This window comes from Molossus molossus, unplaced genomic scaffold (genome assembly GCF_014108415.1).
Source record: "Molossus molossus isolate mMolMol1 unplaced genomic scaffold, mMolMol1.p scaffold_m16_p_17, whole genome shotgun sequence".
NCBI lineage: Eukaryota > Metazoa > Chordata > Mammalia > Chiroptera > Molossidae > Molossus > Molossus molossus.
Genome location: NW_023425352.1, coordinates 30,064,819 through 30,088,082, shown reverse-complemented (window position 1 = coordinate 30,088,082; position 23,264 = coordinate 30,064,819). Strand labels below are relative to the sequence as shown.

General features: G+C 37.3%; 1 protein-coding gene across 7 annotated transcripts in view; it reads left to right on the top strand.

Annotated features, from left to right (window-relative positions):
* The window catches only part of EXOC6 (exocyst complex component 6), a 205,708-nt gene that overhangs the window by 54,656 nt on the left and 127,788 nt on the right, over positions 1 to 23,264 (top strand). For 5 of the 7 annotated variants that reach the window (XM_036264683.1, XM_036264682.1, XM_036264687.1 and 2 more), the window contains exons 2-6: positions 1,424 to 1,595; positions 2,935 to 2,982; positions 3,071 to 3,161; positions 6,093 to 6,138; positions 16,114 to 16,318. In XM_036264683.1, coding sequence (XP_036120576.1) covers positions 1,424 to 1,595; positions 2,935 to 2,982; positions 3,071 to 3,161; positions 6,093 to 6,138; positions 16,114 to 16,318 — 562 coding nt within the window. Of the gene's footprint in view, positions 1 to 1,423; positions 1,596 to 2,934; positions 2,983 to 3,070; positions 3,162 to 3,913; positions 3,931 to 6,092; positions 6,139 to 16,113; positions 16,319 to 23,264 lie in introns of those variants that run through there. The other 2 variants (XM_036264688.1, XM_036264689.1) reach the window with 2 other exon arrangements.

Sequence of the window (23,264 nt, the reverse complement as noted above, 5' to 3'; positions counted from 1 at the left end):
TAGATGTGGCTAACTGCCTGTGTTGCTGACCTTAGTCTCCAGCCCCCCCCCTCACCCCCCGAGCTGATACCATGGCCTAACATTCCCCCTCACTGTAAATCACATTGTTAACATAGACTGTTTGGCATTGCTCAAGGCCCCCAAGGAAACAAAGGCATCTATCAGGCAGGACATTCCAAAGGCTTGCCTCCCAGGATCTGAGGGCAAGGGCCAAACCTTTCTTTAGGCAAGGTTAATTCTTTTTTGTATGCTGAGGTGGGAGCGGGGTGCCCTATATGTGGAGACAACATGAGCTTAGATATAGTAGGAATGTGTATGTCATATTTAAAGAACATTGTGGTGACTGCAATATGACCTTGTACTAGAGAATATGAACTTTTAGAGCCAGACTACCAGGATTCATATCCCAGCTGTCACTAGTTGTGGAAAAATGTAGCAGTTATATAATCTGTCGCTTATATGGAAAGCAAGGGTAATAATACCTACATTGTAAGTTTATTGTGAGGATTAAAGGGTTACTATGTAAAGCACTTAGAATATGTTGTAACACATAGTAGATGCTGTAGAAATAAGGAGTTTGTTCGTTTATTCTTTTTTTTTTTATCCTCACCCGAGGACATTTTTTCATTATTTTTTGTTCAGATAGAGTGGGAGGGAGAGAGAGAAAGAGAGAGAGAGAGAGAGAGAGAGAGAGAGAGAGAGAGAGAGAGAGAGAGAGAGAGAGAGAGAGAGAGAGATCTACGTGAAAGGGACACATCGAGTGGCTGCCACCCGCACCACCCAACCAGGGCTGGGGACAAACTGCAACCGAGGTACATGCCCTTAGCTGGAACCGAACCCGGGTCTCTGGACCTCAGGCCAATGCTCTAACCGCTGAGCCAAACTGGCCAGGGCTGTTCGTTTATTCTTTAATCATTCACTCAGTGGTTCTTGTTTGAGCCTCATATTTTTATTTCCAGAAAACTAGTGATATATCTAGGGGACTTTTGGCTCTTTTACTGTTAACATGTTCAAAAAGAAATTAAATATTTTTCACTTAAATTATTTCTTTTTTTAAAATATGTTTTTATTAATTTTTTAGAAATAAAGGGAGAGAGAGATAGAAACATCGATGTGAGAAAGAAACAGATTGACTGCCTCCTGCATGCTCCCTACTGGGGATCGAGCCCACAACCAGGACATGTGTCCTGACCCGGGAATCAAACCAGGACCTCTCAGTCCATGGGGCTACGCTTAATACTCTGAGCTATACTGGCTGGGCTCATTCAAATTATTTCCACTAGTGGCAGTACTATCAACCTAGTTTATCTGTTCAGAGATTTAAGTTTAAGATATCAGCTATTGCAAAGATCAGTCTTAAAGAATAAATTTTGGTGAATTGGGAAATTAACATTAGCTTTTTATTTTATATATATACAAACAGGTCTGTGTATGATGACCAACCAAATGCACACAAGAAGTTTATGGAAAAGTTAGATGCTTGTATCCGTAACCATGACAAGGAAATTGAAAAGATGTGTAATTTTCATCATCAGGGTTTTGTGGATGCTATTACAGAACTCCTTAAAGTAAGGACTGATGCAGAAAAACTGAAGGTAAGAAACATGTTTAAAAAAATAATAATAAAATAAAAATAACAATAAGTAAAATAAAAAGAAAAAAAAGAAACGTGTTAAAATTCTTTGTATCTTTGCTGTCATTGAATTACTCAAGTATTAGTTTATAGAGCATATGTACAAATTATTATTTGTGCTACATTCAACAAGTACATCAGTGTCTATACATTTGGGAATGCTTCATGTTTTATTAACACAGTTGTCATGCTAATGACAGGAATAATCCCTTTTTTGGTCAAGCAAGCAATGCATTAACTTAACAGGATTTTTTTCCATGCATGGAAATGGACTTAAAAACGTCATACAATGAAAGGCCTCGTTATCAGTTTTAGAATTTTTAAAATGACAATTAGTACACATATAGAAACCTTAATTTAAAATCAAATATAAAAACCAAATATAAAAACTATTATATATAATTGTATTCTCCAAGTTTTTAAATGATATTGGAACTACATTTTTAGTTAATAGCAGTGTGTAATTTTCTTAAAGAAAGTTGGTCTACATTTTCTGCCACATGGGACAAATACTATTTATTAAATGAAACCTGGATTTGTTCAGTCAGAATACAAAATATTTAGTTATAAGAATTGTCCTATTTATTTTTCTTCACATTTGGAGAGCTCAGCAGACAGAATGACCCTGGTTTACCAAAGGTTATGATTAGAAAACCATTATATAAAAGATGTTCAGACAAGAGACCAAATACAGCATCAATGAGGTCACTGAGCATCTTTGTTCAAAAATTAATGAGATTTTTAATAAAACAGAATGTGCTTCTTTACTATGATGACCTAATGAGTCACTTAATATGTGGGAAAATTTGAGGTTGAGCTTTGCCTGCACCTGCAGCATTAAAATGTTGCTATGGATTGAGATTTCCGTGTTTGATGTTAATCAACCACCCAGTGTTTGCATTCAGCAAAGTATGAATGTTTAATTACCGTAAAATGCAATCACCATTTCCTACAGACAATGAATGGCACATAGACCTCATTGAAGTTATCAAAAAGGGACCAGTGGTCAATTGGGTCAGTGATTTGAATTGTTTGACAGACTTAGAGAAGCAAGTAAAGTTCAAAAATCTTGAGTAAATTTGAGAAGTTTGCCACAGAATCTGTTAAAAAGAACTGTCATAAGTAATTGAAGTTAAAAGCCCTTTTCAATCAAAAGTTCAAGTTCAAGCTGTAGAGTTAATTTGAATTTGCATTTCTTTGTTCAAAGTTTCTCATGAAGCATGATCTGATTACAAGGGTGAGCAGTTACATCAGGGCAGTTTTATGCATATTTGTCTAACTAAGGTGAAATTATTTTTAAGGTACAAGTTACTGATACTAACCGAAGATTTCAAGATGCTGGAAAGGAGGTAAGAAAATGACACATAATTTGTGTACCAGTTTGTGGATGTGAATTAACTGTTCGTTTGAAAAATGAACATTTCTTGTTTTTCTAAGGTGATAGTCCAAACAGAAGATATTATTCGATGCAGAATTCAGCAGAGGAATATTACAACTGTAGTAGAAAAATTGCAGTTGTGCCTTCCAGGTGAGTTAAATTTGTCTATAACGTTACATTGGCTTGGTAAAATGATAATTTAATGATAGTATATTTATTATGCATTATGGGAATTATAGATATTTGGTGATTACCCCCCAAAGCCTATGGTTATCTCTACTTTGCTCCCTGATTTTCATGATTTTCCTCTATTACAAAGCCCCGTTTCATGATCTGCCACATCAGTCTCTGAGAATTTCCTTTCCGTTTCCTCTTTGCCTCATTTGTCTTTTGTGCATAATCACCTCCTCCTCCACTTTGTTTTTCCTCAGAATACTGGGGAGAGTGTATTTGGATTACATTTTCTTGCCTTGTCCTAATTTACCTATAATTTTACCTATATTTAAGCAGGTTGGTTTACTTTGCTCACAATCTCATTTTGCTGATAAGGTAAGGAAACATCCCAAAGTGGTAGGTCTTCTCCCTTCTTCATTCTTGCCTCTCTACCTATATTTTGGAAAGACTGACTTGTTAGGTTTGTAAGGTTCTGGACTCTCTGTTAGGGCTCATATATTACGGGGACATTGATAAATTGTGAAGAAACAAATCAATATTTTCTTCACCCAGATGTATCCTGTTCAAACAGAAGGAAGCAGGTGTACGTGTCATCTTTTTCTTAATATAGTAAGATAAATTAAACTCAATATCCCATTTAAACATTTTTTTAGGAAAGAGCTGGAACCTCCATATCCTGGGGAATAGAATGAGATGCTTTGTCTATAATAATTATACAGGGGAGGGCAAAAGTAGGTTTACAATTGTGAGTACATGAAACACAGTTTATTCTTGTATTAATTATTTTATGATTTTCCATATGAACAACTATTTTTGTCCTGTTTATAATGTAAAGTTAGCTTAGAATACAAATTATATGTTAAAACTGTCAGCAGATCTTATTAGCTAAAAAATTGTTTTCTGACTTGTGAGAATAGCTTTTTCTTTTTTTTAGAATTACTGGAATTCTACTCAGTTTAATCTCTGATGGACCCAGGATATCTGCTCATTATGTTAGGTTTCAGGATTAAGAACCCTACTTTACTTATAATAAAGTTTAGCAATACCTCTTTGCCACCATCAGTTACACTGACATAGCCATAAAGACAGTCTCTAAGTTTGAATGGTTTGTCCCTAAATGGTAATAAGCCTACAAAACTAGGTACTGATGGAATGCAAAAGAGCTGAATTCAGCTTATCCACCTAGTGGTCTATTTGAAATAGAGAAATAAAGGAAGTAGAGGTTAAATTTTTGTTACTGATACTCTGCTGGGAATGAAATCTGAGTTCACGTAAACATTGTATTCCTAATAGCCATGTCCAGAACTACGTCCTTTCCTCTGTCTATCCTTCTCTCTAATTATCCTCTTACAAATACTTTCTTATGTAAGGAATTATGGTGGACATTGGAAATATAAAGTTGGAAATGACATAGTCTCAGCTCTGAAGGATCCTATAATTTATCTGAATAAAGACAAGCCATCAATTACTGTACAATTGCTTAACTCCTCATTAGATTAGAAGTATGAGAGGATAGATGAAATCACAAGGTAAACAATGCATTTTCTGGTGCATTCGTTTTACTTGATTATATTTGAGGAAAGTACTTTTTTTTTTTTAATCCTCACCCGAGGCCTTTTTTTTATTTTTTGTTCAGATAGAGTGGGAGGGAGAGAGAGAGAAACATTGACGTGAAGGGACACATCGAGTGGCTGCCTCCCGAACGACCTAACCAGGGCCGGGGACAAACTGGAACTGAGGTACGTGCCCTTAGCCAGAACCGAACCCGGGTCTCTCTGGGCCGCAGGCCGATGCTCTAACTGCTGAGCCAAACTGGCCAGGGCGAGGAAAGTACATTTTTATATGAAAAGAATACAGAAATAATAGAAGGTAGATGTAAATTTACATAAATTGTTGAGATAAAACAGGAGATTACAAAGCAAGTTTATACTTGTAGCAGCAGTTTTAGGTTCTTTCCTAGGTATATATTTACTCTGATGTTTTGGTTGGAAATGTGAGAAATACTGCATTATGTATAGGGACTCTGATAGTGATGTACAGCCTACAGAATTAGGACAGGTTCGCTATAGCCACCCTTGCAGTTTTTATGGTTTTCAGACAAGTAAACAGTATCTTTTGTAAACTTGAAGACCCTGGAGGGTAGCCATAAAGCTATAGAAAACTCTGGAAAAAAATTGTCTCTATCTTTGGAGGTGGCTTGATGAACCAGTACTAATATATTCACTCACTTTATACTTTGAAATTCTACTAAGGATGAATAGTAATGTATATAGTTTCATTAAAACCTTTTTGGTAGTAGTATGTCATCTTGCTGAAGCTGATAACAGTTTTATTGAATAATTGCATTTCTGAACCTTTGATAGAAATGATAAAACAAATGAAGATGTTTTGTTGTGTTTGTTTATGCCTTTATTATAATTCACTGTTTGCTGTAAGCTTTTGAGGTTTTTCTTTCTTGTGGATTTGTTACAAAATTTTGTTTAGTGAGCTATAACACAGTTATATTATTTGGTATATTGACTCAATCTCACTGTCACTCAACTTTCTCAAATAACTAAAGTCCAAACTTCCGATTCCACTGCAGGGAAGAGATATTATAATAGCAAGTTTCTGAATAGGATATCTGTTAGTAGGTTAATGTCTCAGTTATATGTGTCAACATATGCAAGTGTTCCAAGTTTAATAAAATGTGGTAATACATAGAATATAATATTTGATATATGTAAAAATTAAAATGTTCTTATTTACTTGAAGTATAAAATTTTATTTGAAAATGTAAGCCTAAATCAAAGTATAGAGAAAATTAATGAATTTATAATATGCCGTTCCCTTCCTTAATAGTTTTCATTTCTCAAAAAATTATTTTTCATTTTCGAAAGCTAAAGTAAGTTATATTTTTTAATGCAGTGCTGGAAATGTACAGTAAGCTAAAAGAACAGATGAGTGCAAAAAGGTGAGTTGGTTTCTTTTCTAATTGTTTTTAATAAGAATCTTTTCTTTTTTCCTATTACTGAAGCCATGTTTAAACTTGCTGTAAATTATAGTGAATCACATGAAGTTTGCTTTCTACCTTTATACTTTGTTCATGCAGTTTGCCCATCAGGATCATTCAATAAAACAATTCCTAGCCATTTATTTGTGGATCCTTACCCTATATAATAGATATGAAAGATTGATCATATTGATAAGGGATAAATAGACAACTAAACAGGAATAAAAAGTTATTGATTAATTTACCAACATTGACATTGCGTACAATCAAAGGCTAAGTGCGTATTGTGGGTCCATAAGTGAAAGCAAAGTGTGGGTAGTTACATTTTGACAATCTGGGCTAGTGTAGTTCATGTTCTGTTTTATAACACAAATGAATAAATGACCAGTGAAAAGTAAAATAAAATAATTTGAAGTAGTTTATTGATTGCCTTAGAAACATTAGGTGTACTAATATTTAAAGTGTTTTAACGATGAACGGTTTATTTTTTTTATTTTTTACCTTCACCCGAGTACACTTTTGCATTTTTGTTCAGATAGAGTGGAAGGAAGAGAGGGAGGAAGAGAGAGAGAGCGAGAAACATCAATGCAAGAGAGACATCGACTGGTTGCCACCCACATGACCCCAACCAGGACCAGGGACAAACTGCAACCAAGGTATGTGCCCTTAGTGGGAACCGAACTCAGGACTCTGGTCCACGGGCCAACACTCTAACTACTGAGCCAAACCAGCCAGGGCTAACAGTTTATTTTTTAATTATAGCTGACACACAATATTATATTAGTTTCAGGTGTACAACATAGGGTTTAGGTGTTTATATAACTAATGGAGTGATCACCCTGATGCATCTAGTTACCATCTGACACTATATAGTTATTACTGTATAATATTATTAACTATATCCCCTATGGTATATTTTACATCTCCATGACTGTTTTGTAACTACCAATTTGTACTTTCTTTTTTGTTGTTGTTGTTAATGGTCACCCGAGGATACTTTTTCCATTAATTTTTAGAGAGCGTGGAAGGGTAGGAGGGAGGGGAGAGAGAGAGAAAGAGAAACAGAAACATCGATGTAAGAGAAACATTGACACACTGATTGGTTGTATCCTGTACATGCCCTGACTGGGCCAGGGATTGAACCTACAACCCAGGTATGTGCCCTTGACTGGGAATTGAACCCGGGACCCTATGGTGCATGGCTGATGCTCTAACACTGGCCAGGGCCCAATTCGTACATCTTAATTCCTTTCACTTTTTCACCCATCCTTCCAACCCCCATTGACAACCATGAAAATGTTCTCTGTATCTGTAAGTTTGTTTCTGTTTTGTTTATTTTGTTTTTTAGATTCCACATAAAAGTGAAATCATATGGTATTTATCTTTCTCTGTTTGACTTATTTCACTTAGCATATAATACCCTCCAAATCCATCCATGTTGTTGCAGATGGTGAGATTTTATTACTTTTTATGGCTGAGTAATATTTCACTGTATATATGTACCACTTCTTTATCCATTCGTCTTTTGATGGATACTTAGGTGGCTATTGTAAGTAATGCTGCAGTGAACATATGGATGCATATGTCTTTTTCAAAATAGTGTTTTGTGTTTCTTTGGATAAATTTTAGGAAGTGGCATTGGATCCTTCTTTGTCTCTTGTTATAGCCTTTGGTTTGTCTGGTGAAAGTATTGCTGCCCCAGCTTTTTTTGTTGTTTCCATTTACATGAAATATCTTTTTTCCTCCCTTTACTTTCAGTCTTGGTGTTTCTTTTGATCTGAAGTAAGTCTTTTGGTAGGCTGCATATGTAAGGGTCTTGTTTTATCTATTCAGTGACCCTGTGTCTTTTGTTGTTGTTGTTAATCCTCACCCAAGAATATTTTTTCCATTTATATTTTTAGAGAGAGCAGAAGGGAGGGAGGGAGGGGGAGAGAGAGAGACATCGACATGAGAGAAACACGTGCCCTGACCAGAGCCAGGGATGGAACCTGTGACCATTTGGTCCATGGGCCAATGCGCTGCACCAGCCAGGGCACACTCTCTTTTGATTGGAACATTTAATTAATTGACATTTGAACAAATTGTTGATAGATGTGTAGTTACTGCCATTTTATTTATATTTTTTATCTCTTTTTCTTCCTTCTTATTCCTTCTTCATTTTTTGTCTTCTCCTCCTCCTCCTCCTCCTTTGCCGTCTTCTCTTCTTCTCCCCCTCCCCCTCCCACTCTTCCTTCTCTATTCCTTGAATACTAGTTTGGTGGTGATGGACTCCTTTAGCTTTTTCTTATCTGGGAAACTCTTTATCTATCCTTAGATTCTAAATGATAACTTTGCTGGGTAAAATAATATTGGCTGTAAATCCTTGTTTTTCATCACTTTTAATATTTCGTGCAAATTCCTTCAACGTTTCTATTGAGAGCTCTTTTGTAAGTAACTAAGGTAACTAAGCACTACTCTCTGGGTGAAAGGTGCCCCTCCAGCCCTCATCCTGAAGCTAGCCAGATAATCCAGTTCCTCCCCATATGTCCCTGGCAGTTTCTGACCTGCTGCCCCAGTGCTGGAGCTTAGAGTAAGGGAGTCCGTCAAAGGGTAAGTCTATGGTCTAGTCCTTTAGGAGGAACTCCTGTGATTCTAGAAGTCCTCTGTTTCACTCATCACAATCCTCAATGGATTTTACAGCCAGAAGTTATAGGGACTTCTCTTCCAGGCACTGGAACACTAGACTGGGCAGCCTGGTCTGGGGCTGGGACCCCTTGTTCCTCAGTGGGGAACCCTCACAGCTGAGATATCTCTCCAGATTTTTAAACACCACACATGGGTTTGGGACCAGCTCATTCTGTCTCTACCCCTCCTACCAATTTCCATGTGGCTTCTGTATATCCTTAGTTATTGGACTTCTGTTCAGCTAGACTTCAGGAGGTTCTCAATGATGGTTGTTCAGTAGTTTAGCTGTAATTTGAATGTGTTCATGGGAGGAGGAAGCACCATGTTTACCTACTCTGCCACCTTGACTGGAAGCCCCTAAATATGAACAATTTTAAAGTAAAAGAGAAAAATCAGAATAAATGAGACACATTTTGAAAAGGGAAATAATGATTTCCTCTTAGTTTATAAATAACTATTTATTTATCACAACACATTATATATAAATCAATTCTCAAAGATCTTTTTGTTTTTTTAGTGCTACACATTAAATTTTATTAGGCTTTATCAATTGGTAGTAATTAGTAGAATGATTTCTTTCCTTACTAATACATGAGCTATAAACTATTCTGAATGTATTTTATTTATGTATACATTTTTATTTTTTAATATGTTTTTATTATTTTTTAGAGAGAGTGGAAGGGAGAGAGGGACAAAAACATCAATATGAGAGAGAAACATCGATTGGCTACCTCCTGCATGCCTCCTACTGGGGGATTGAGCCCACGCATGTGCACTGACCGGGAATTGAACTGGGACCTCTCAGTCCTTGGGATGACACTCAGTTCACTGAGCCACAGTGACCAGGCTTATGTATATATTTTTAATATATTCTTTTTTCTATCAAAATTGTACATTCTCATATTGTAAAGATCCAAAAATAGTTCTATGTGTTTGTTGAGAAAAAAACAGTCATCACATTCCCTATTTGCCATTCCCTGTCTCTCCTTTATATATATTATTTGTTGTGGAAAGTCGTCCTTCCTTTTTAAAGGGGAAAAAAATTTTATCTCTTTTAAGGCAATATTTTGGTATTTACATTTTAAAAATATATTTAATTTTTAAATTACTGTTGACATACAATATTATATTAGTTTCAGGTGTACATCCTAGTGACTAGACATTATATAATTAATAAGTGATCATCCTGATACATCTTGCACCCATATGATACCATACATAGTTATAAGAATATTATTGACTATATTCCTTATGTTATACTTGACATCCCCATGACTGTTCTGTAACAACCAATTTGTACTTCTTAATTCCTTCATCTTTCTCACCCTTCCCCCCAACTTCCCCTCCCATCTGCCAATTGTCAAAATGTTCTCTGTGTCTATGAATACGTTTCTACTCTGCTTGTTTGTTTATTTTGTTTTTTAGATTCAGTTGGTGATAGATATGTATTTATTGCCATTTTAAGAAGACCCTTTAATATTTATGTAATACTGGTTTGGTGGTGATGAACTCTTTTAGCTTTCTCTTGTCTGGGAAGCCATTCTTCAGTTGTAAATGATAGCTTTTCTGGTTACAGTAATCTTGGTTATAAGTGCTTGCTTTTCATCATTTTAAATATTTCTTGCCAGTCCCTTCTGGTCTGTAGATTCTGTTGAGAAATCAGTTGACAGTCTTATAGGAGCTCCCTTGTTGGTATCTAACTGCTTTTCTCTTGCTGACATTTTAATTATGATGTGTCTTGCTGTGGACCTGTTCGGGTTCATCTTGTTTGGAACTCTCTGCACTTCTTGGACTTGTATGTCTATTTCATTCACCAGGTCAGGGAAGTTTCTGTCATTATTTTTTCATATAGGTTTTCAATTTCTTGCTTTCTCTCTTCTCCTTCTGGCACCCCTATGATGAAAATGTTGATATGCTTTAAGTTGTCCCAGAGACAATTTTTGTTATTCTTTTCTCTTTTTGCTGTTCTGATTAGGTGTTTTTTGCTTCCTTATATTCCAAATTACTGATTTGAGTCCCAGCTTTATCTGCTCTACTATTGATTTCCTGTCACTTATTCTTCATTTCAGTTAGTATATCCTTCAATTCTGGCTGGTTCTTTTTTATGGGTTCTATGACCTTTGTCATGCTGTTGAAGTTCTCGCTAAATTTCTTGAGTACCCTTATAACCATTATTTTGAAGTCTGTATCTGGTAGTTTGCTTGCCTCCATTTCATTTAGTTCTTTTTCTGGACATTGCTCCTGTTCTTTAATTTGGGACCTGTTTCTTTGTCTCCACATTTTGGCTGCTTTCCTATGTTTTAGGTAGAGATTCTATGTCTCCTGGACTTGGTAGAGTGACCTTGTGTAATAGGTGTTCTGTGGGACCTAGTGACGCACCCTCCCCAGTTACCTGAGGTGGGTGTTCCATGTTTGGCCCTGTATGGGCTGTGTGTACTTTCCTTTTGCATTTGAGCCTTGATTGCTGTTGGTGTCACTGGGAGGAATTGACCCCCAGGCATCACTTGTGGAGATAGGAGGGTTGTAATCCAGCGTGGTCTAAAACTTTCCACTGAGTGCACTGGCTCTGGGGTCTCTCTCCCTCGAGGTGCAGGGTCAGCTACTACCGGTGCCCTGCCTGGGGCCACCTGGCACAAGTTACAGTGACCTGGAGATGGCTGCTACTTGTGCTGGGCTTAGAGGTCCCCAGGAGAGGCCACATTTTGAACCAAGGCTTGCTGTTGCTAGTGCTGGGTCTGGGGCCACTTAATAAGAGGTATGGGTTACACAGAGGCCAGATGCTGCTTGTTTAAGAGATTTTAGGAAAGTCTGAAGTATGAGGCAACAGAGGGAAATTTACTATAGGATTATTTTTTTAAAACATAAATCAGACACTTAAAATTCCAACAATTAGGACATCATTATGATAGACTTACATATAGGGTAATAATCTGCTTCTAAATAATTTTAATTAAAGATAAATTTCATGATATATTGTCAAATAGGATATGAACATACCAGAGTGGAAATGTTATAGATTATGACTGGATATAAATGTGGCCGAGTGTTACTGAGGCAATTACTACCTGATAGCACCAGATCATGGGTGCCTTATTTTTTTAATATAGTTTTTATATTTTTCAAGTGGTTATGGGTTAACTGTTATCATTTTTAAAATATTTTTTCTTTATTGATTTTTAGAGAGAGGGGAAAGGAGAGAGAGAGAGATGGAAACACTGATGAGAGAGAACATCAATTGGCTGCCTTCTGCATGCCCCCCACCAGGGACTGGGCCCACAACCTGGGCATGTGCCCTGACTGGGAATCGAACTGATGACCTATTGGTGCATGGGTTGACGCTCAATCACTGAGTCACACTGGCCGGGCTTTTTTTTTTTAATCCTCACCCAAGGACTTTTTTTTTTTTTTTTTGCATTTATCTTCAGATAGAGCAGGAAGGGGAGAGGAGGGAGGGAGGGAGGGAGGGAGGGGGAGAGAGAGAGAGAGAGAGAGAGAGAGAGAGAGAGAGAGAGAGAGAGAAACATCCATGTGAGGGAGACACATGAAGTGGTTGCCACCCACGCGACCCCAACCGGGGCCGGGGACAAACGGCAACCAAGGTACGTGCCCTTAGTGGGAACCGAACCCGGGACTCTCCAGTCTGCGGGCCAGTGCTCTAACCGCTGAGCCAAACTGGCCAGGGCCAGCTGGGCTTTTTAAAAAATATTTTTTCTTTATTGACTTTTAGAGAGAGAGGAAAGGAGAGAGAGAGAGATATATAGAAATAGCTATGAGAGAAAACATAAATTTTAAAACACCATCATGTTTACCAAAAGAGAAGTGGTAATCTATTATGCAAATTATGTTTACATTTTGAATTAGATAGAGCTTAGATGAATGGCTAAATTTTAGAAAGGATCCTAATCTAGTCTCTGACTTTTGCTCTCTTTCTGAGATTATAAACTTTGTGTGGGCCTCCCAGAGCAAAGCCTGAGCTATAACCTTACATATAGTTTCTACATTTAAAAAAAATTTCTCACCCGAGGGTACTTTTCCATTTATCTTCAGATAGGTCCTTGGGCTGACGCTCCAACCACTGAGCCAAACTGGCCAGGGCTATTTTCTACATTTTTAAGGAGTATAATCCTAGGGAAACTGAGAAGCAGGATTGAGGGAAAGAGAGATGAGACAGGAAATTTGGGAGAGTAAATATGAAGTTGAGTTACTGAATTAGCCAATGCTTAATATTGATCACTTTCAAAGAAATTTGGGCAGTTTATATTAAATATTGTAAGTCAAAACTTTCCATGCAGGAGGAGGAAAGGAGAATTAATATTCTGGTTTCCTTTTCTCATTACTTAAGCATGTAACCATACGCACTAGTTGTTCACATTTTTGGGTTGTGTGTGTGGGTGCTTGGAAGGTTGTGTGATGTCTCATGCCTCAATGAAACAGGGAAATCCAGGGTGGGAGGTGAGAGATGAATGGGATGAAAGAAGGCACGTTTGTGTTATGAAGTCAGTTGATTGTGGTATGTTGCAAAAACTACTGGTAATACTTTTCATTTAGTATCTATCACTTACGATTTCAAACACATTATAAGTATTACCATGATTTTTCAGAAGGCATACCTGTTAACCTGTTATACAGAGAATACTTTTGGGGTATTCCTAATTTAAATCAAATCAGGCAATAGACCAGGACCAATTTTGACTGTTGACTGAAATACTGTATCTAAAATGTTATTATAGCCCAGCTGGTGTGGCTCAATGTTTGAGCGTTGACCCATGTACCAAGAGATCGCTGGTTCAATTCCCAGTTAGAGCACATTCCCAGGTTGTGAGCCCGATCCCCAGAGTGGGACATACAAGAGGCGGCCAGTCGATGTTCACTCTCATTGATGTTTCTCTCTCTCTCTCCCTCTCCTTTCCTCTCTCTAAAATCAATAAAGAAAAATAAATAAGTGAAAACGTTATTATACTCTGAAAATATATTATTCATTATTTCACATCATCTAAATCTGTAATGTTTTAGGTATAATCAGAATCACTGTAATGATATCTCTCTACCCATACCTTCACCTAAAGATGTTCATTTCTGGCCAAATGTGTATATATATATATATTTTAAAAAATTTTTTTCTTATTTTTATTTTTTTTATCCTCATCCGAGGACATTTTTCGATATTTTGTTCAGATAGAGTGGGAGGGGGAGAGAGAGAGAGAGAAACATCGATGTGAAAGGGACACATCGAGTGGTTGCCACCCACACAACCCAACCAGGGCCGGGGACAAACTGCAACCGAGGTATGTGCCCTTAGCGGGAACCGAACTTGGGTCTCTCCAGACTGCAGGCCGATGCTCTAACCGCTGAGCCAAACCGGCCAGGGCCAAATGTATATTTTTATAATATTGTTTATATTATAACAGTTCTAGTGATTTTAGATAAGCATGATAAAATTTAGGTGTAGTTTTTATTTTATTTATTTATTTGTTCCTTTATTGATTTTTTAGAGAGAGAGGAAATGAGAGGGAGAGACAGAAACATCAATGAGAGAGAACAGTGATTGGCTGCCTCCTGCATGCCCCCCAGTGGGGATCGGGCCCACAACCTGGGCATGTGTTCTGACTGGGAATCGAACCGGCGACCTCTTGGTGCATGGGTTGACGCTCAACTGCTGAGCCACACCAGCTGGACAGGTGTAATTTTTAAATTAGTGTTACAATTTTGTGATAGTCTGCAAAATATATTCTGCCTTTGAGAGTATCTAAGTTAGAAAACCAATAAATATCTTTAAGTAGCTTTTCAGCCCTGGTTGGTTTGGCTCAGTGATTGGAGGGTCAGCTTATGGATCCAAGGGTTGCAGGTACAAGATTTCCAGTCAAGGGCACGTGTCTGGGTTGCAGGTTTGATCTCCAGCCTGGGCCAGGGCACATGTGGGTGGCAACCAATCACTGTGTCTCTCTCACATTGATGCTTTTCTCTCTCTCTCTCTCTCTCTCTCTCTCCCCCCACACACACTCCCTCCCTCCCTCTGTATCTAAAAATCGATGGAAAAATATCCTCGGGTGAGAATTAAATAGCTTTTCAACGTTCTGTGTTTTTAGTTTACTTATATATTACTTTTTTGGTTTGTTTTTAGATAGGGCCTTTTCTCATTTTAATATCTAAAACACTGTGAAGGCATAGAATGTTATTTGATTAATTTAAAAAATCCTCTGCCTACTCTTAAATGGATTTTGGTAGCAAATATTATTGCAGGATATTGACAATTTTGGAAAATTCAAGGCCTACTATCCATTATAGTATCTTCACCAAATTATATGCCCTTTCTCTGTGTTTCAGTTTTCTCATGTATAGATAATAGTAATATCTGCCATAGACATCTAGAGAAAACTGAAGTGTGTATATGAAATTATATGTTAGTTTTTCTAGGGTACAAGCTATACTTTATTTTTTTTTTATTTTATTTTTTTTTTATCCTCACCCGAGGACATTTTTACATTTTTTTTTTGTTCAGGTAGAGTGGGAGGGAGAGAGAGGAACAGAGAGAGAGAGAGAAACATCGATGTGAAAGGAACACATCGAGTGGCTGCCACCCGCACAACCAACCAGGGCCGGGGACAAACTGCAACCGAGGTACATGCCCTTAGCGGGAACCGAACCCGGGTCTCTCAGGACCGCAGGCCGACGCTCTAACCGCTGAGCCAAACCAGCCAGGGCTACAAGCTATACTTTATTGATTGCTGTATACACAACATGTCACCATTGCCTGATAGCTAATAGGCATTCAGTAAATATTTGTTGAAATGTAAAAAAAAAATCAATTTTTTAATTTGTTTTTTGTGACAACATTATTTCTAATTATCTTAGTTAAAATTATTTTTAAAGTTTCTTAAAGTATATTTTACTGTAAATTAAATCTGTACTTTGTATTTTTTGATGGGGATGGTGTGTGGATGGGAGAGATTAATGAAATCACATATCAAATAAATATTCTAATTTTTAAATTTGGAATTATTATACATTTAGATATTGTTATTACTATGATAATGCTTGTGATGTTACAGATTTAGATGAAGTGAAATGAAGTTGTATGTTATTGTAAGCCATGAATTTTCAGTTTGCAGCTTGTTCTTATGGTTTATAGTTTGTGCTTATTAGTAAATAGAAATGTTTGTTGTACCTATAACTATGACCTTTTTGATGGGACTGTTAGACTGATAAATTATTTGTAATTATTTGTAAAATATGATAAGGACTTTATAGAGCTTTCTTCTTAACTTCTCACAGGTATTATTCTGCTCTAAAAACTATGGAACAATTAGAGAATGTGTATTTTCCCCGGGTTAGTCAATACCGGTTTTGTCAGCTAATGATAGAAAATCTTCCTAAACTCCGTGAGGATATTAAAGAAATCTCCATGTCTGATCTCAAGGACTTTTTGGAAAGCATTAGAAAACATTCCGATAAAATAGGCGAAACAGCAATGAAACAGGTGAGATTAAAAATGATTTTTGTTTAATGTTACTTAATAATCTAGGTTATAGAATATATCCAAATTTACTTTCTTTACTTTCATAAAATGCTTATTTTTGTTTAGTTTTATCCTTTTTGTTTTTAACCTTTCCTAATTCTTGTATAGAATGGATTTCATCAGCACTTTCTTTTGTTTTAAGGTTATTCTTTAATTTGACTTACTACCCGATTTCCTGGCAATATTCCCAGCAGTCAAATTTGGTATAAAATTATCTGAAAAGTGGCAGCCTTTTTATGCTAAGGTTCTAAATTGCTCTCTTTTTAAAAACAAATTGAGGGAAATAAGCCAGGTAGAAAAAGGTATATGATCTCACTTATTGATGGTTTATCATGAACAAAATAAGCTATCAAACAAAATAGATCTAGAGTCATGGAAGTAGGGAACAGACTGACAAACCTCAGAGGGATGGGGGATGGAGGGGTGGGAAAAGATAAACCAAAGAACTTATATGCATATGTGCACAACCAATGGAACACAGACATTAGTTTGGGGGAAAGCAGGAGGAGGGTGGGAGTGAGGAGGATGGGGGGTCAATGGGGAAAAAAGGGGAGACATCTATAATACTTTCAACAATAAATAAATAAAATTTATAATTTTTTAAATTATTTTTTTCTTATTGGTTTTAGAGGGAAGGGAGAGGGAGAGAAAGATAGAAACATTGATGAGAGAGAATATCAATTGGCCACCTCCTGCATGCCCCCCACTGGGAATCGGGCCCACAACCTGGGCATGTGCTCTGACTGGGAATCGAGCTGTCGACCTCTTGGTGCATGGGTCAGTGCTCAATCACTGAGCCACACTGGCCAGGCTAAGTAAATAAATTTTTAAAATAAATAAATAATAAAAAAATAACAAATTGAAAGTATCTTGAATTAACAAATCCTACAGCTCAACAATAAAGACAAACGTTGGGAAAGGATTTGGCAATTATAAAGTTAATGTACCTGCCTTTTGAGTCAGAATTTCCTCTCCTAGGTATTTATCAATGAGAAATGAAAACATGCCCTTATGATGTTCATAGTAGCTTTGTTCACAGTTGGCTAAAAACTGAAAACAACCCAAATGAACATCAAAAGGAGAATGAATACGGGAAGAGATAAACCAAAAAACTTATATGCATATATGCATAACCAGTGGACACAGACAACAATATTGTGAAGGTGGGGATGGGATGTGAGTGGGGAGGAGGGTGTCATTGGGGTAAAAAGGTGGGACATCTGTAACAAAATTAATTTTTTAAAATTTATTTATTTATTTTATCCTCAACCAAGGACATTTTTGCATTTTTTGTCCAGACAGACCGGGAGGGAGAGAGAGGAAGAGAGAGAGAGAAAAACATCGATGTGAAGGGACACATCGAGTGGTTGCCACCCGCACGACCAACCAGGGCCGGGGACAAACTGCAACTGAGGTACGTGCCCTTAGCGGGAACCGAACCCGGGTCTCTCTGTACCGCAGGCCGACACTCTAACCGCTGAGCCAAACCGGCCAGGGCACAAAATTAATTTTTAAAAAGAATGTTACAACATAGTTGTAAAAATAAAAAAGGAATAAGCAAATTGTGCTATACTTATACAATAGAATATTACTTAGCAATAAAAAGGAATGAATTACTGATATGTGTGACAACATACTGTATATAAATCTCCCAGCCTAATGCTGAGTTACATCAAATGAAAAAGCTTCTGCATAGCAAAGGAAACAATTAACAGAGTGAAAAGGCAGTCTACAGAATGGAAGAAAATATCTGCAACCTATTTATCTCATTAGGGATTAATCTCCAAAATATATAAGGAACTCTTACAACCCAATAGTAAAAAATCTAATCATCTGCCCAGGTTGGTTTGGCTCAGTGGTTGGCGCATCAGCCTGTGGACCAGAGTCCCAGGTTCGGTTCTCTGTAGGGGCACATACCAAAAAAACCCCCCAAAAAACTAATCACCTGATTTTAAAAATTGGCTGAGAACTTGAATAGACATTTTTTTAAAAAGTAGACATACAAATGACTAACAAGTATATGAGAAAATGCCTATCATTAACCATCAGGGAAATGCAAAACAAAATCACTAGTTTTGGCAAGAATGTGGAGAAACTGGCAAGAGGTACAAGATGGCGGTAGAGTAGGTGGAAGCTATACTCACCTCCTCCCAGGATCAAACTGAAATTACAAATAAGAATATAGAACAATCAACCTGAATAACCAACCAAAGAATAGCTAAACAGAAATCAACCATGGATTAACAGAAGAAGCCATGTTGAGACTGATAAGAAGGGTGGAAGCCGGCCTTGGTGCACAGCTTGGTCTTTCCCATGCATACCCAGGCACAGCAGAGGCAACCACAAACTGGTTAGCTTTGTAGCTCCAAACAGGTTGCCCAGGGCCAGTCACAGGCAGCATCTCATTGTTCTGTACCAGATTTCCCTCCAAAAGACCCCAGAACCAACACACCCAGTTCAGACAACATCAGAGCGTAATTCAGTTAACTTCACAAATGGCATATCCAAAGGGAGATCTTGACAGGCACCAAACCCTTCTGGGGCCAATTCTACTTCGTGTGGTCAGCACCTGCACAGTACCTCATACCATGTGTTCAGGGTTGATCCTTACAGTGAGCCAATCTGAGGGTTGACCCCACACATGAACGGGCCAATAGGAATCATGACTCAATTACAACAGGAGGGGCCACATAACCCACACAAAGGACATTCCTGGAGCACCCAGCTCAGGTGATCAAGGAGACTGCAACACTGGGCACCACAGGACACTTAATACAAAAGGCTACCCTACCAAGACTGGGAGTCATAGCAGATCTGCCTAGTTTGTAGAAACAAACACAAAGAGGCAGCCAAAATGGGCAGACAGAGAAACATGCTTCAAATAAAAGGACAGGAGAAATCTCCAGAAAAAAAAGCTAAATGAAAAGGCGGCAAGCATTTTACTAGATACAGAATTCAACAAAATGATTATTAGGACGCTCAAGAAACTTAGTGAGAACTACAAGAAACATAGTGAGAACTACAGAACCATGAGAAAGGACAGAGAAACCATAAAAAAGAACCACTTAGAAATGAAGCATACAATTTTTGAAATGAAGAATACACTGATAGGATTAAATTGTAGGTTGGATGAAGCAGAGGATCAGATCAATGATTAGGAAGACAAGGTAGCAGAAAACACCCATTCAGAGCAGCAAAAATAAAAAAGACTTCAAAAAAAAGAATGAGGATAGTTTAAGGGACTTTTGCGACAACATGAAACATAACTACATCTGCATCACGGGTACCAGAAGGAGAGAGGTGAGGATCTAGAACCTATTTGAAGAAATAATGACCAAAAATTTCCCTAAAGTGGTGATGGAAAACGACACTCAAGTCCTGGAAGTGCAGAGAGTACCAAACAAGATGAACCCAAAGAGGGCCACACCAACACACATCTTAATTAAAATGGAACTCCCATAAGACTGACAACTGATTTCTCAACAGAAACATTTCATGTCAGAAGGGATTGCCATAAAATATGCAAAGTGATTAAAAGCAAGTACCTATAACCAAGACTACTTTACCCAGCAAGGCTATCATTTAAAATGGAAGGAGAAATAAAGAGCTTCTCAGACAAGAAAATGCTACAGGAGTTCAGTATTGCAAGTAATATTAAAAGAACTTTTATATGGAGAAGAAGAAGGAAGAAGGGAGGAGAAGAAGAACAACGACAACAACAACAGGAACATAGTTGGAAAGAACAAAATCGCAATAAATACATACCTGTCAATATTCACTTTAAATGTAAATGGCTTAGCCCTGGCCTGTATAGCTCAGTGGGTAGAATATCAGACCTTGCACTGAAGGGTCATGGGCTCGATTCCCAGTCAAGGGCAGTACCTGGGTTACAGGAGGCAACTTTCACATCAATGTGTCTCTCTTACATTTCTCTCTCCCTCCCTCCCTCCCCCTTCCCTCTCCTTCCCTCCCTCCCTCCCCTTCCCTCCCTCCCTCCTCATTCTCCTCTCCGTTGTTGTCGGTGTCGTTGTCCTCCTCCTCCCTCCCTCTGTTCCACTTTCTCTAAAAATCAATGGAAAAAATATCCTCAGGTGAGAATAACAACAATAAAAATGTAAATGGCTTAAGTGCTGCAATAAAAAGATACAGGGTAGCCAATTCGATAAGAAAACAAGACCCATATATGTGCTTGTGCTGTCTGATACATATAGACTAAAAGTAAGGGATGGAAAAAGATGTTTTATGCAAATGGAAATAAAAGCTGGGGTAACAATACTTATATTTGACAAAATAGACTTTGAAAAAGTCTATAGTAAGGGACAAAAAATGACACTACATAATGATAAAAGGATCAATCCAACAAAAGGATATAACCCTTGCCCTGGCCAGTTTGGCTCAGCAGTTGAGCATCGGACTGCGGACCAGAGAGTCCCGGGTTTGGTACCTGCTAAGGGGCACCTACCACAAAAAAAAAAAAAAAAAAAAGGATATAACCCTTGTAAACATTTATGCACCCAACATAGGAGCACCTAGATATATAAAACAAATCTTGATGGACATAAAGGTAGAGAGCCACAGTAATACAGTTATAGTAGGGAATTTTGACACCATTGACATCAATGGATAGATGTTCTAGACAGAAAATCAACCAGGAAACAGCAGCCTGAAATGATACCCTAGACCAGATGGATTTAATTGCTATCATCAAACAGTTTCACCTCAAAGCAGCAGAATATATACACTTTTCTAGTGTTCATGGAACATTTTCTAGGATAGAACACATGTTAGGACCCAAACAAGTCTCAGTAAATTTAAGAAGATTGAAATAATGTCAAGCATCTTCTCTGACCATAATGGTATGAAACTAGAAATCAGTAACAAAAAAACTGAAAAACACACAAAGACATGTATGCTAAATAACATGTTACTAAAAAATGAATGGGTTAACAATGAGATCAAGGAAGAAGTTAAAAGACACCTTGAAACAAATGAAAATGAACAAAACAACCCAAACCTATGGGACACAGGAAAAGCAGTCCCAAGAGGGAAATCCATTGCATTATAGGCCTACCTCAAGAAACAAGAAAAATCTCAAATAAACAACCTAATTTTACACTTAAAGAAACTAGAAAAGGAACAAGAAGCAAAGCCTAAAGCAAGTTGAAAAAGGAAGTAATACATCAGAGCAAAAATAAATGGAATAGAGTAATAAAAAAGAAAAGATCAATGAAACCAAGAGCTGGTTCTTTGCAAAGATAAACAACATTGACACACTTTTAATCATACTCATCAAGGAAAAAAAAAGAGAGAGAGAGAGAGACCCAAATAAATAAAGCCAGAAATGAAAGAGAAGTAACAGCTGACACCACAGAAATACAAAAGGTAGTATGAAATTATAAACAACTATATGCCAACAAATAGGACAATCTGGATGAAATGGATAGATTTCTAGAAATATACAATCTTCCAAAACGGAATCTGGAAGAATCAGAAAACCAGAATAGACTGATTGCAACTAATGAAATTGTAGCAACAATTAAAAAAAAACTCTGAAAAAACAAAAATCCTGGACTGGATGGCTTCATAGGTGAATTTTATTAAACATTCAAAGTGGAACTAACACCTGTCTTCAAACTAGTCCAAAAATTTCAAGAGAAGTAAAGACTCCCAGGCTCATTTTATGAGGCCACCATTATCCTAATTCCAGATTAACACTAGATAGATTAACACTAGATTAAGACACTACAAAGAAAGAAAATTATAGGTCAATATCCCTGCTGAGCATAGATGCTAAAATTCTTTATTTTATTTTATTTTTTATCTTCACCCAAGGACATTTTTTTTTTTTTTTTTTTTTTTTTTGCGTTTCTCTTCAAATAGAGTGGGAGGAAACAGGGAGGAAGAGAGAGAGAGAAACATCAATGTGAGAGAGACACATTGACTCGTTGCCACCCACACAACCATAACCGGGGCCAGGGACAAGCTACAACTCAGGTATGTGCCCTTAGCGGGAACCAAACCCAGGTCTCTGGTTCACGGGCTGATGCTCTAACCACTGAGCAAAACCGGCCAGGGCATAGGCTAAAATTCTTAACAAAATATTAGCAAAACCAGATCTAGAACTACATTAAGATCATACACCATGATCAAGTGAGATTTATTCTGTGGATGCAAGTGGTACTGTGTCTACAAATCAATGAACATGATACATACACCACGTAAACAGAATGAAGAATAAAAATTATATGGTCATATCAATACATGCAGAAAATGCATCCAGCACCCATTTATGGTAAACTCTCAGCAAAGTGGGAAGAGAGGGAACATACTTCAACATAATAAAGTCCATATGTGACAAACCAACAGCCAATATCATACTGAGTGGGCAAAACTAAAGGCATTTCCCTTAAGATCAGTAACATGACAGGGATGTCCACTTTCACCACTCTTATTCAACATAGTACTGGAAGTCCTAGCCACAGCAATCGGACAACAAGAAGAAACAGTAGATATCCAAATTGGCACTATTTGCAGATGACATAATACTATATATAGAGAATCCTAAGTATTCCCACCAAAAAACCCCCACAACAGTTAGAATAAATGAATTCAGTAAAGTAGCAGGATACAAAATAAATGTCCAGAAATCAGTTGCATTTTTATACACCAATAATGAACTCTCAGAAAGGGAAACTAAGAAAACAATCTCATTTACAATTGCATAAAAAAACTACCTAGGAATAAATTTAACCAAGGATGTCAAAGACCAGTACTCAGAAAATTGTAAGACATTGAAGAAGATACAGATAAGTGGAAGCATATACCATGTTCATGGATAGGAAGAATAAACATCATTAAAATGTCCATACTACCCAAAGCTATTATACATTCAATCAATTCCTATCAA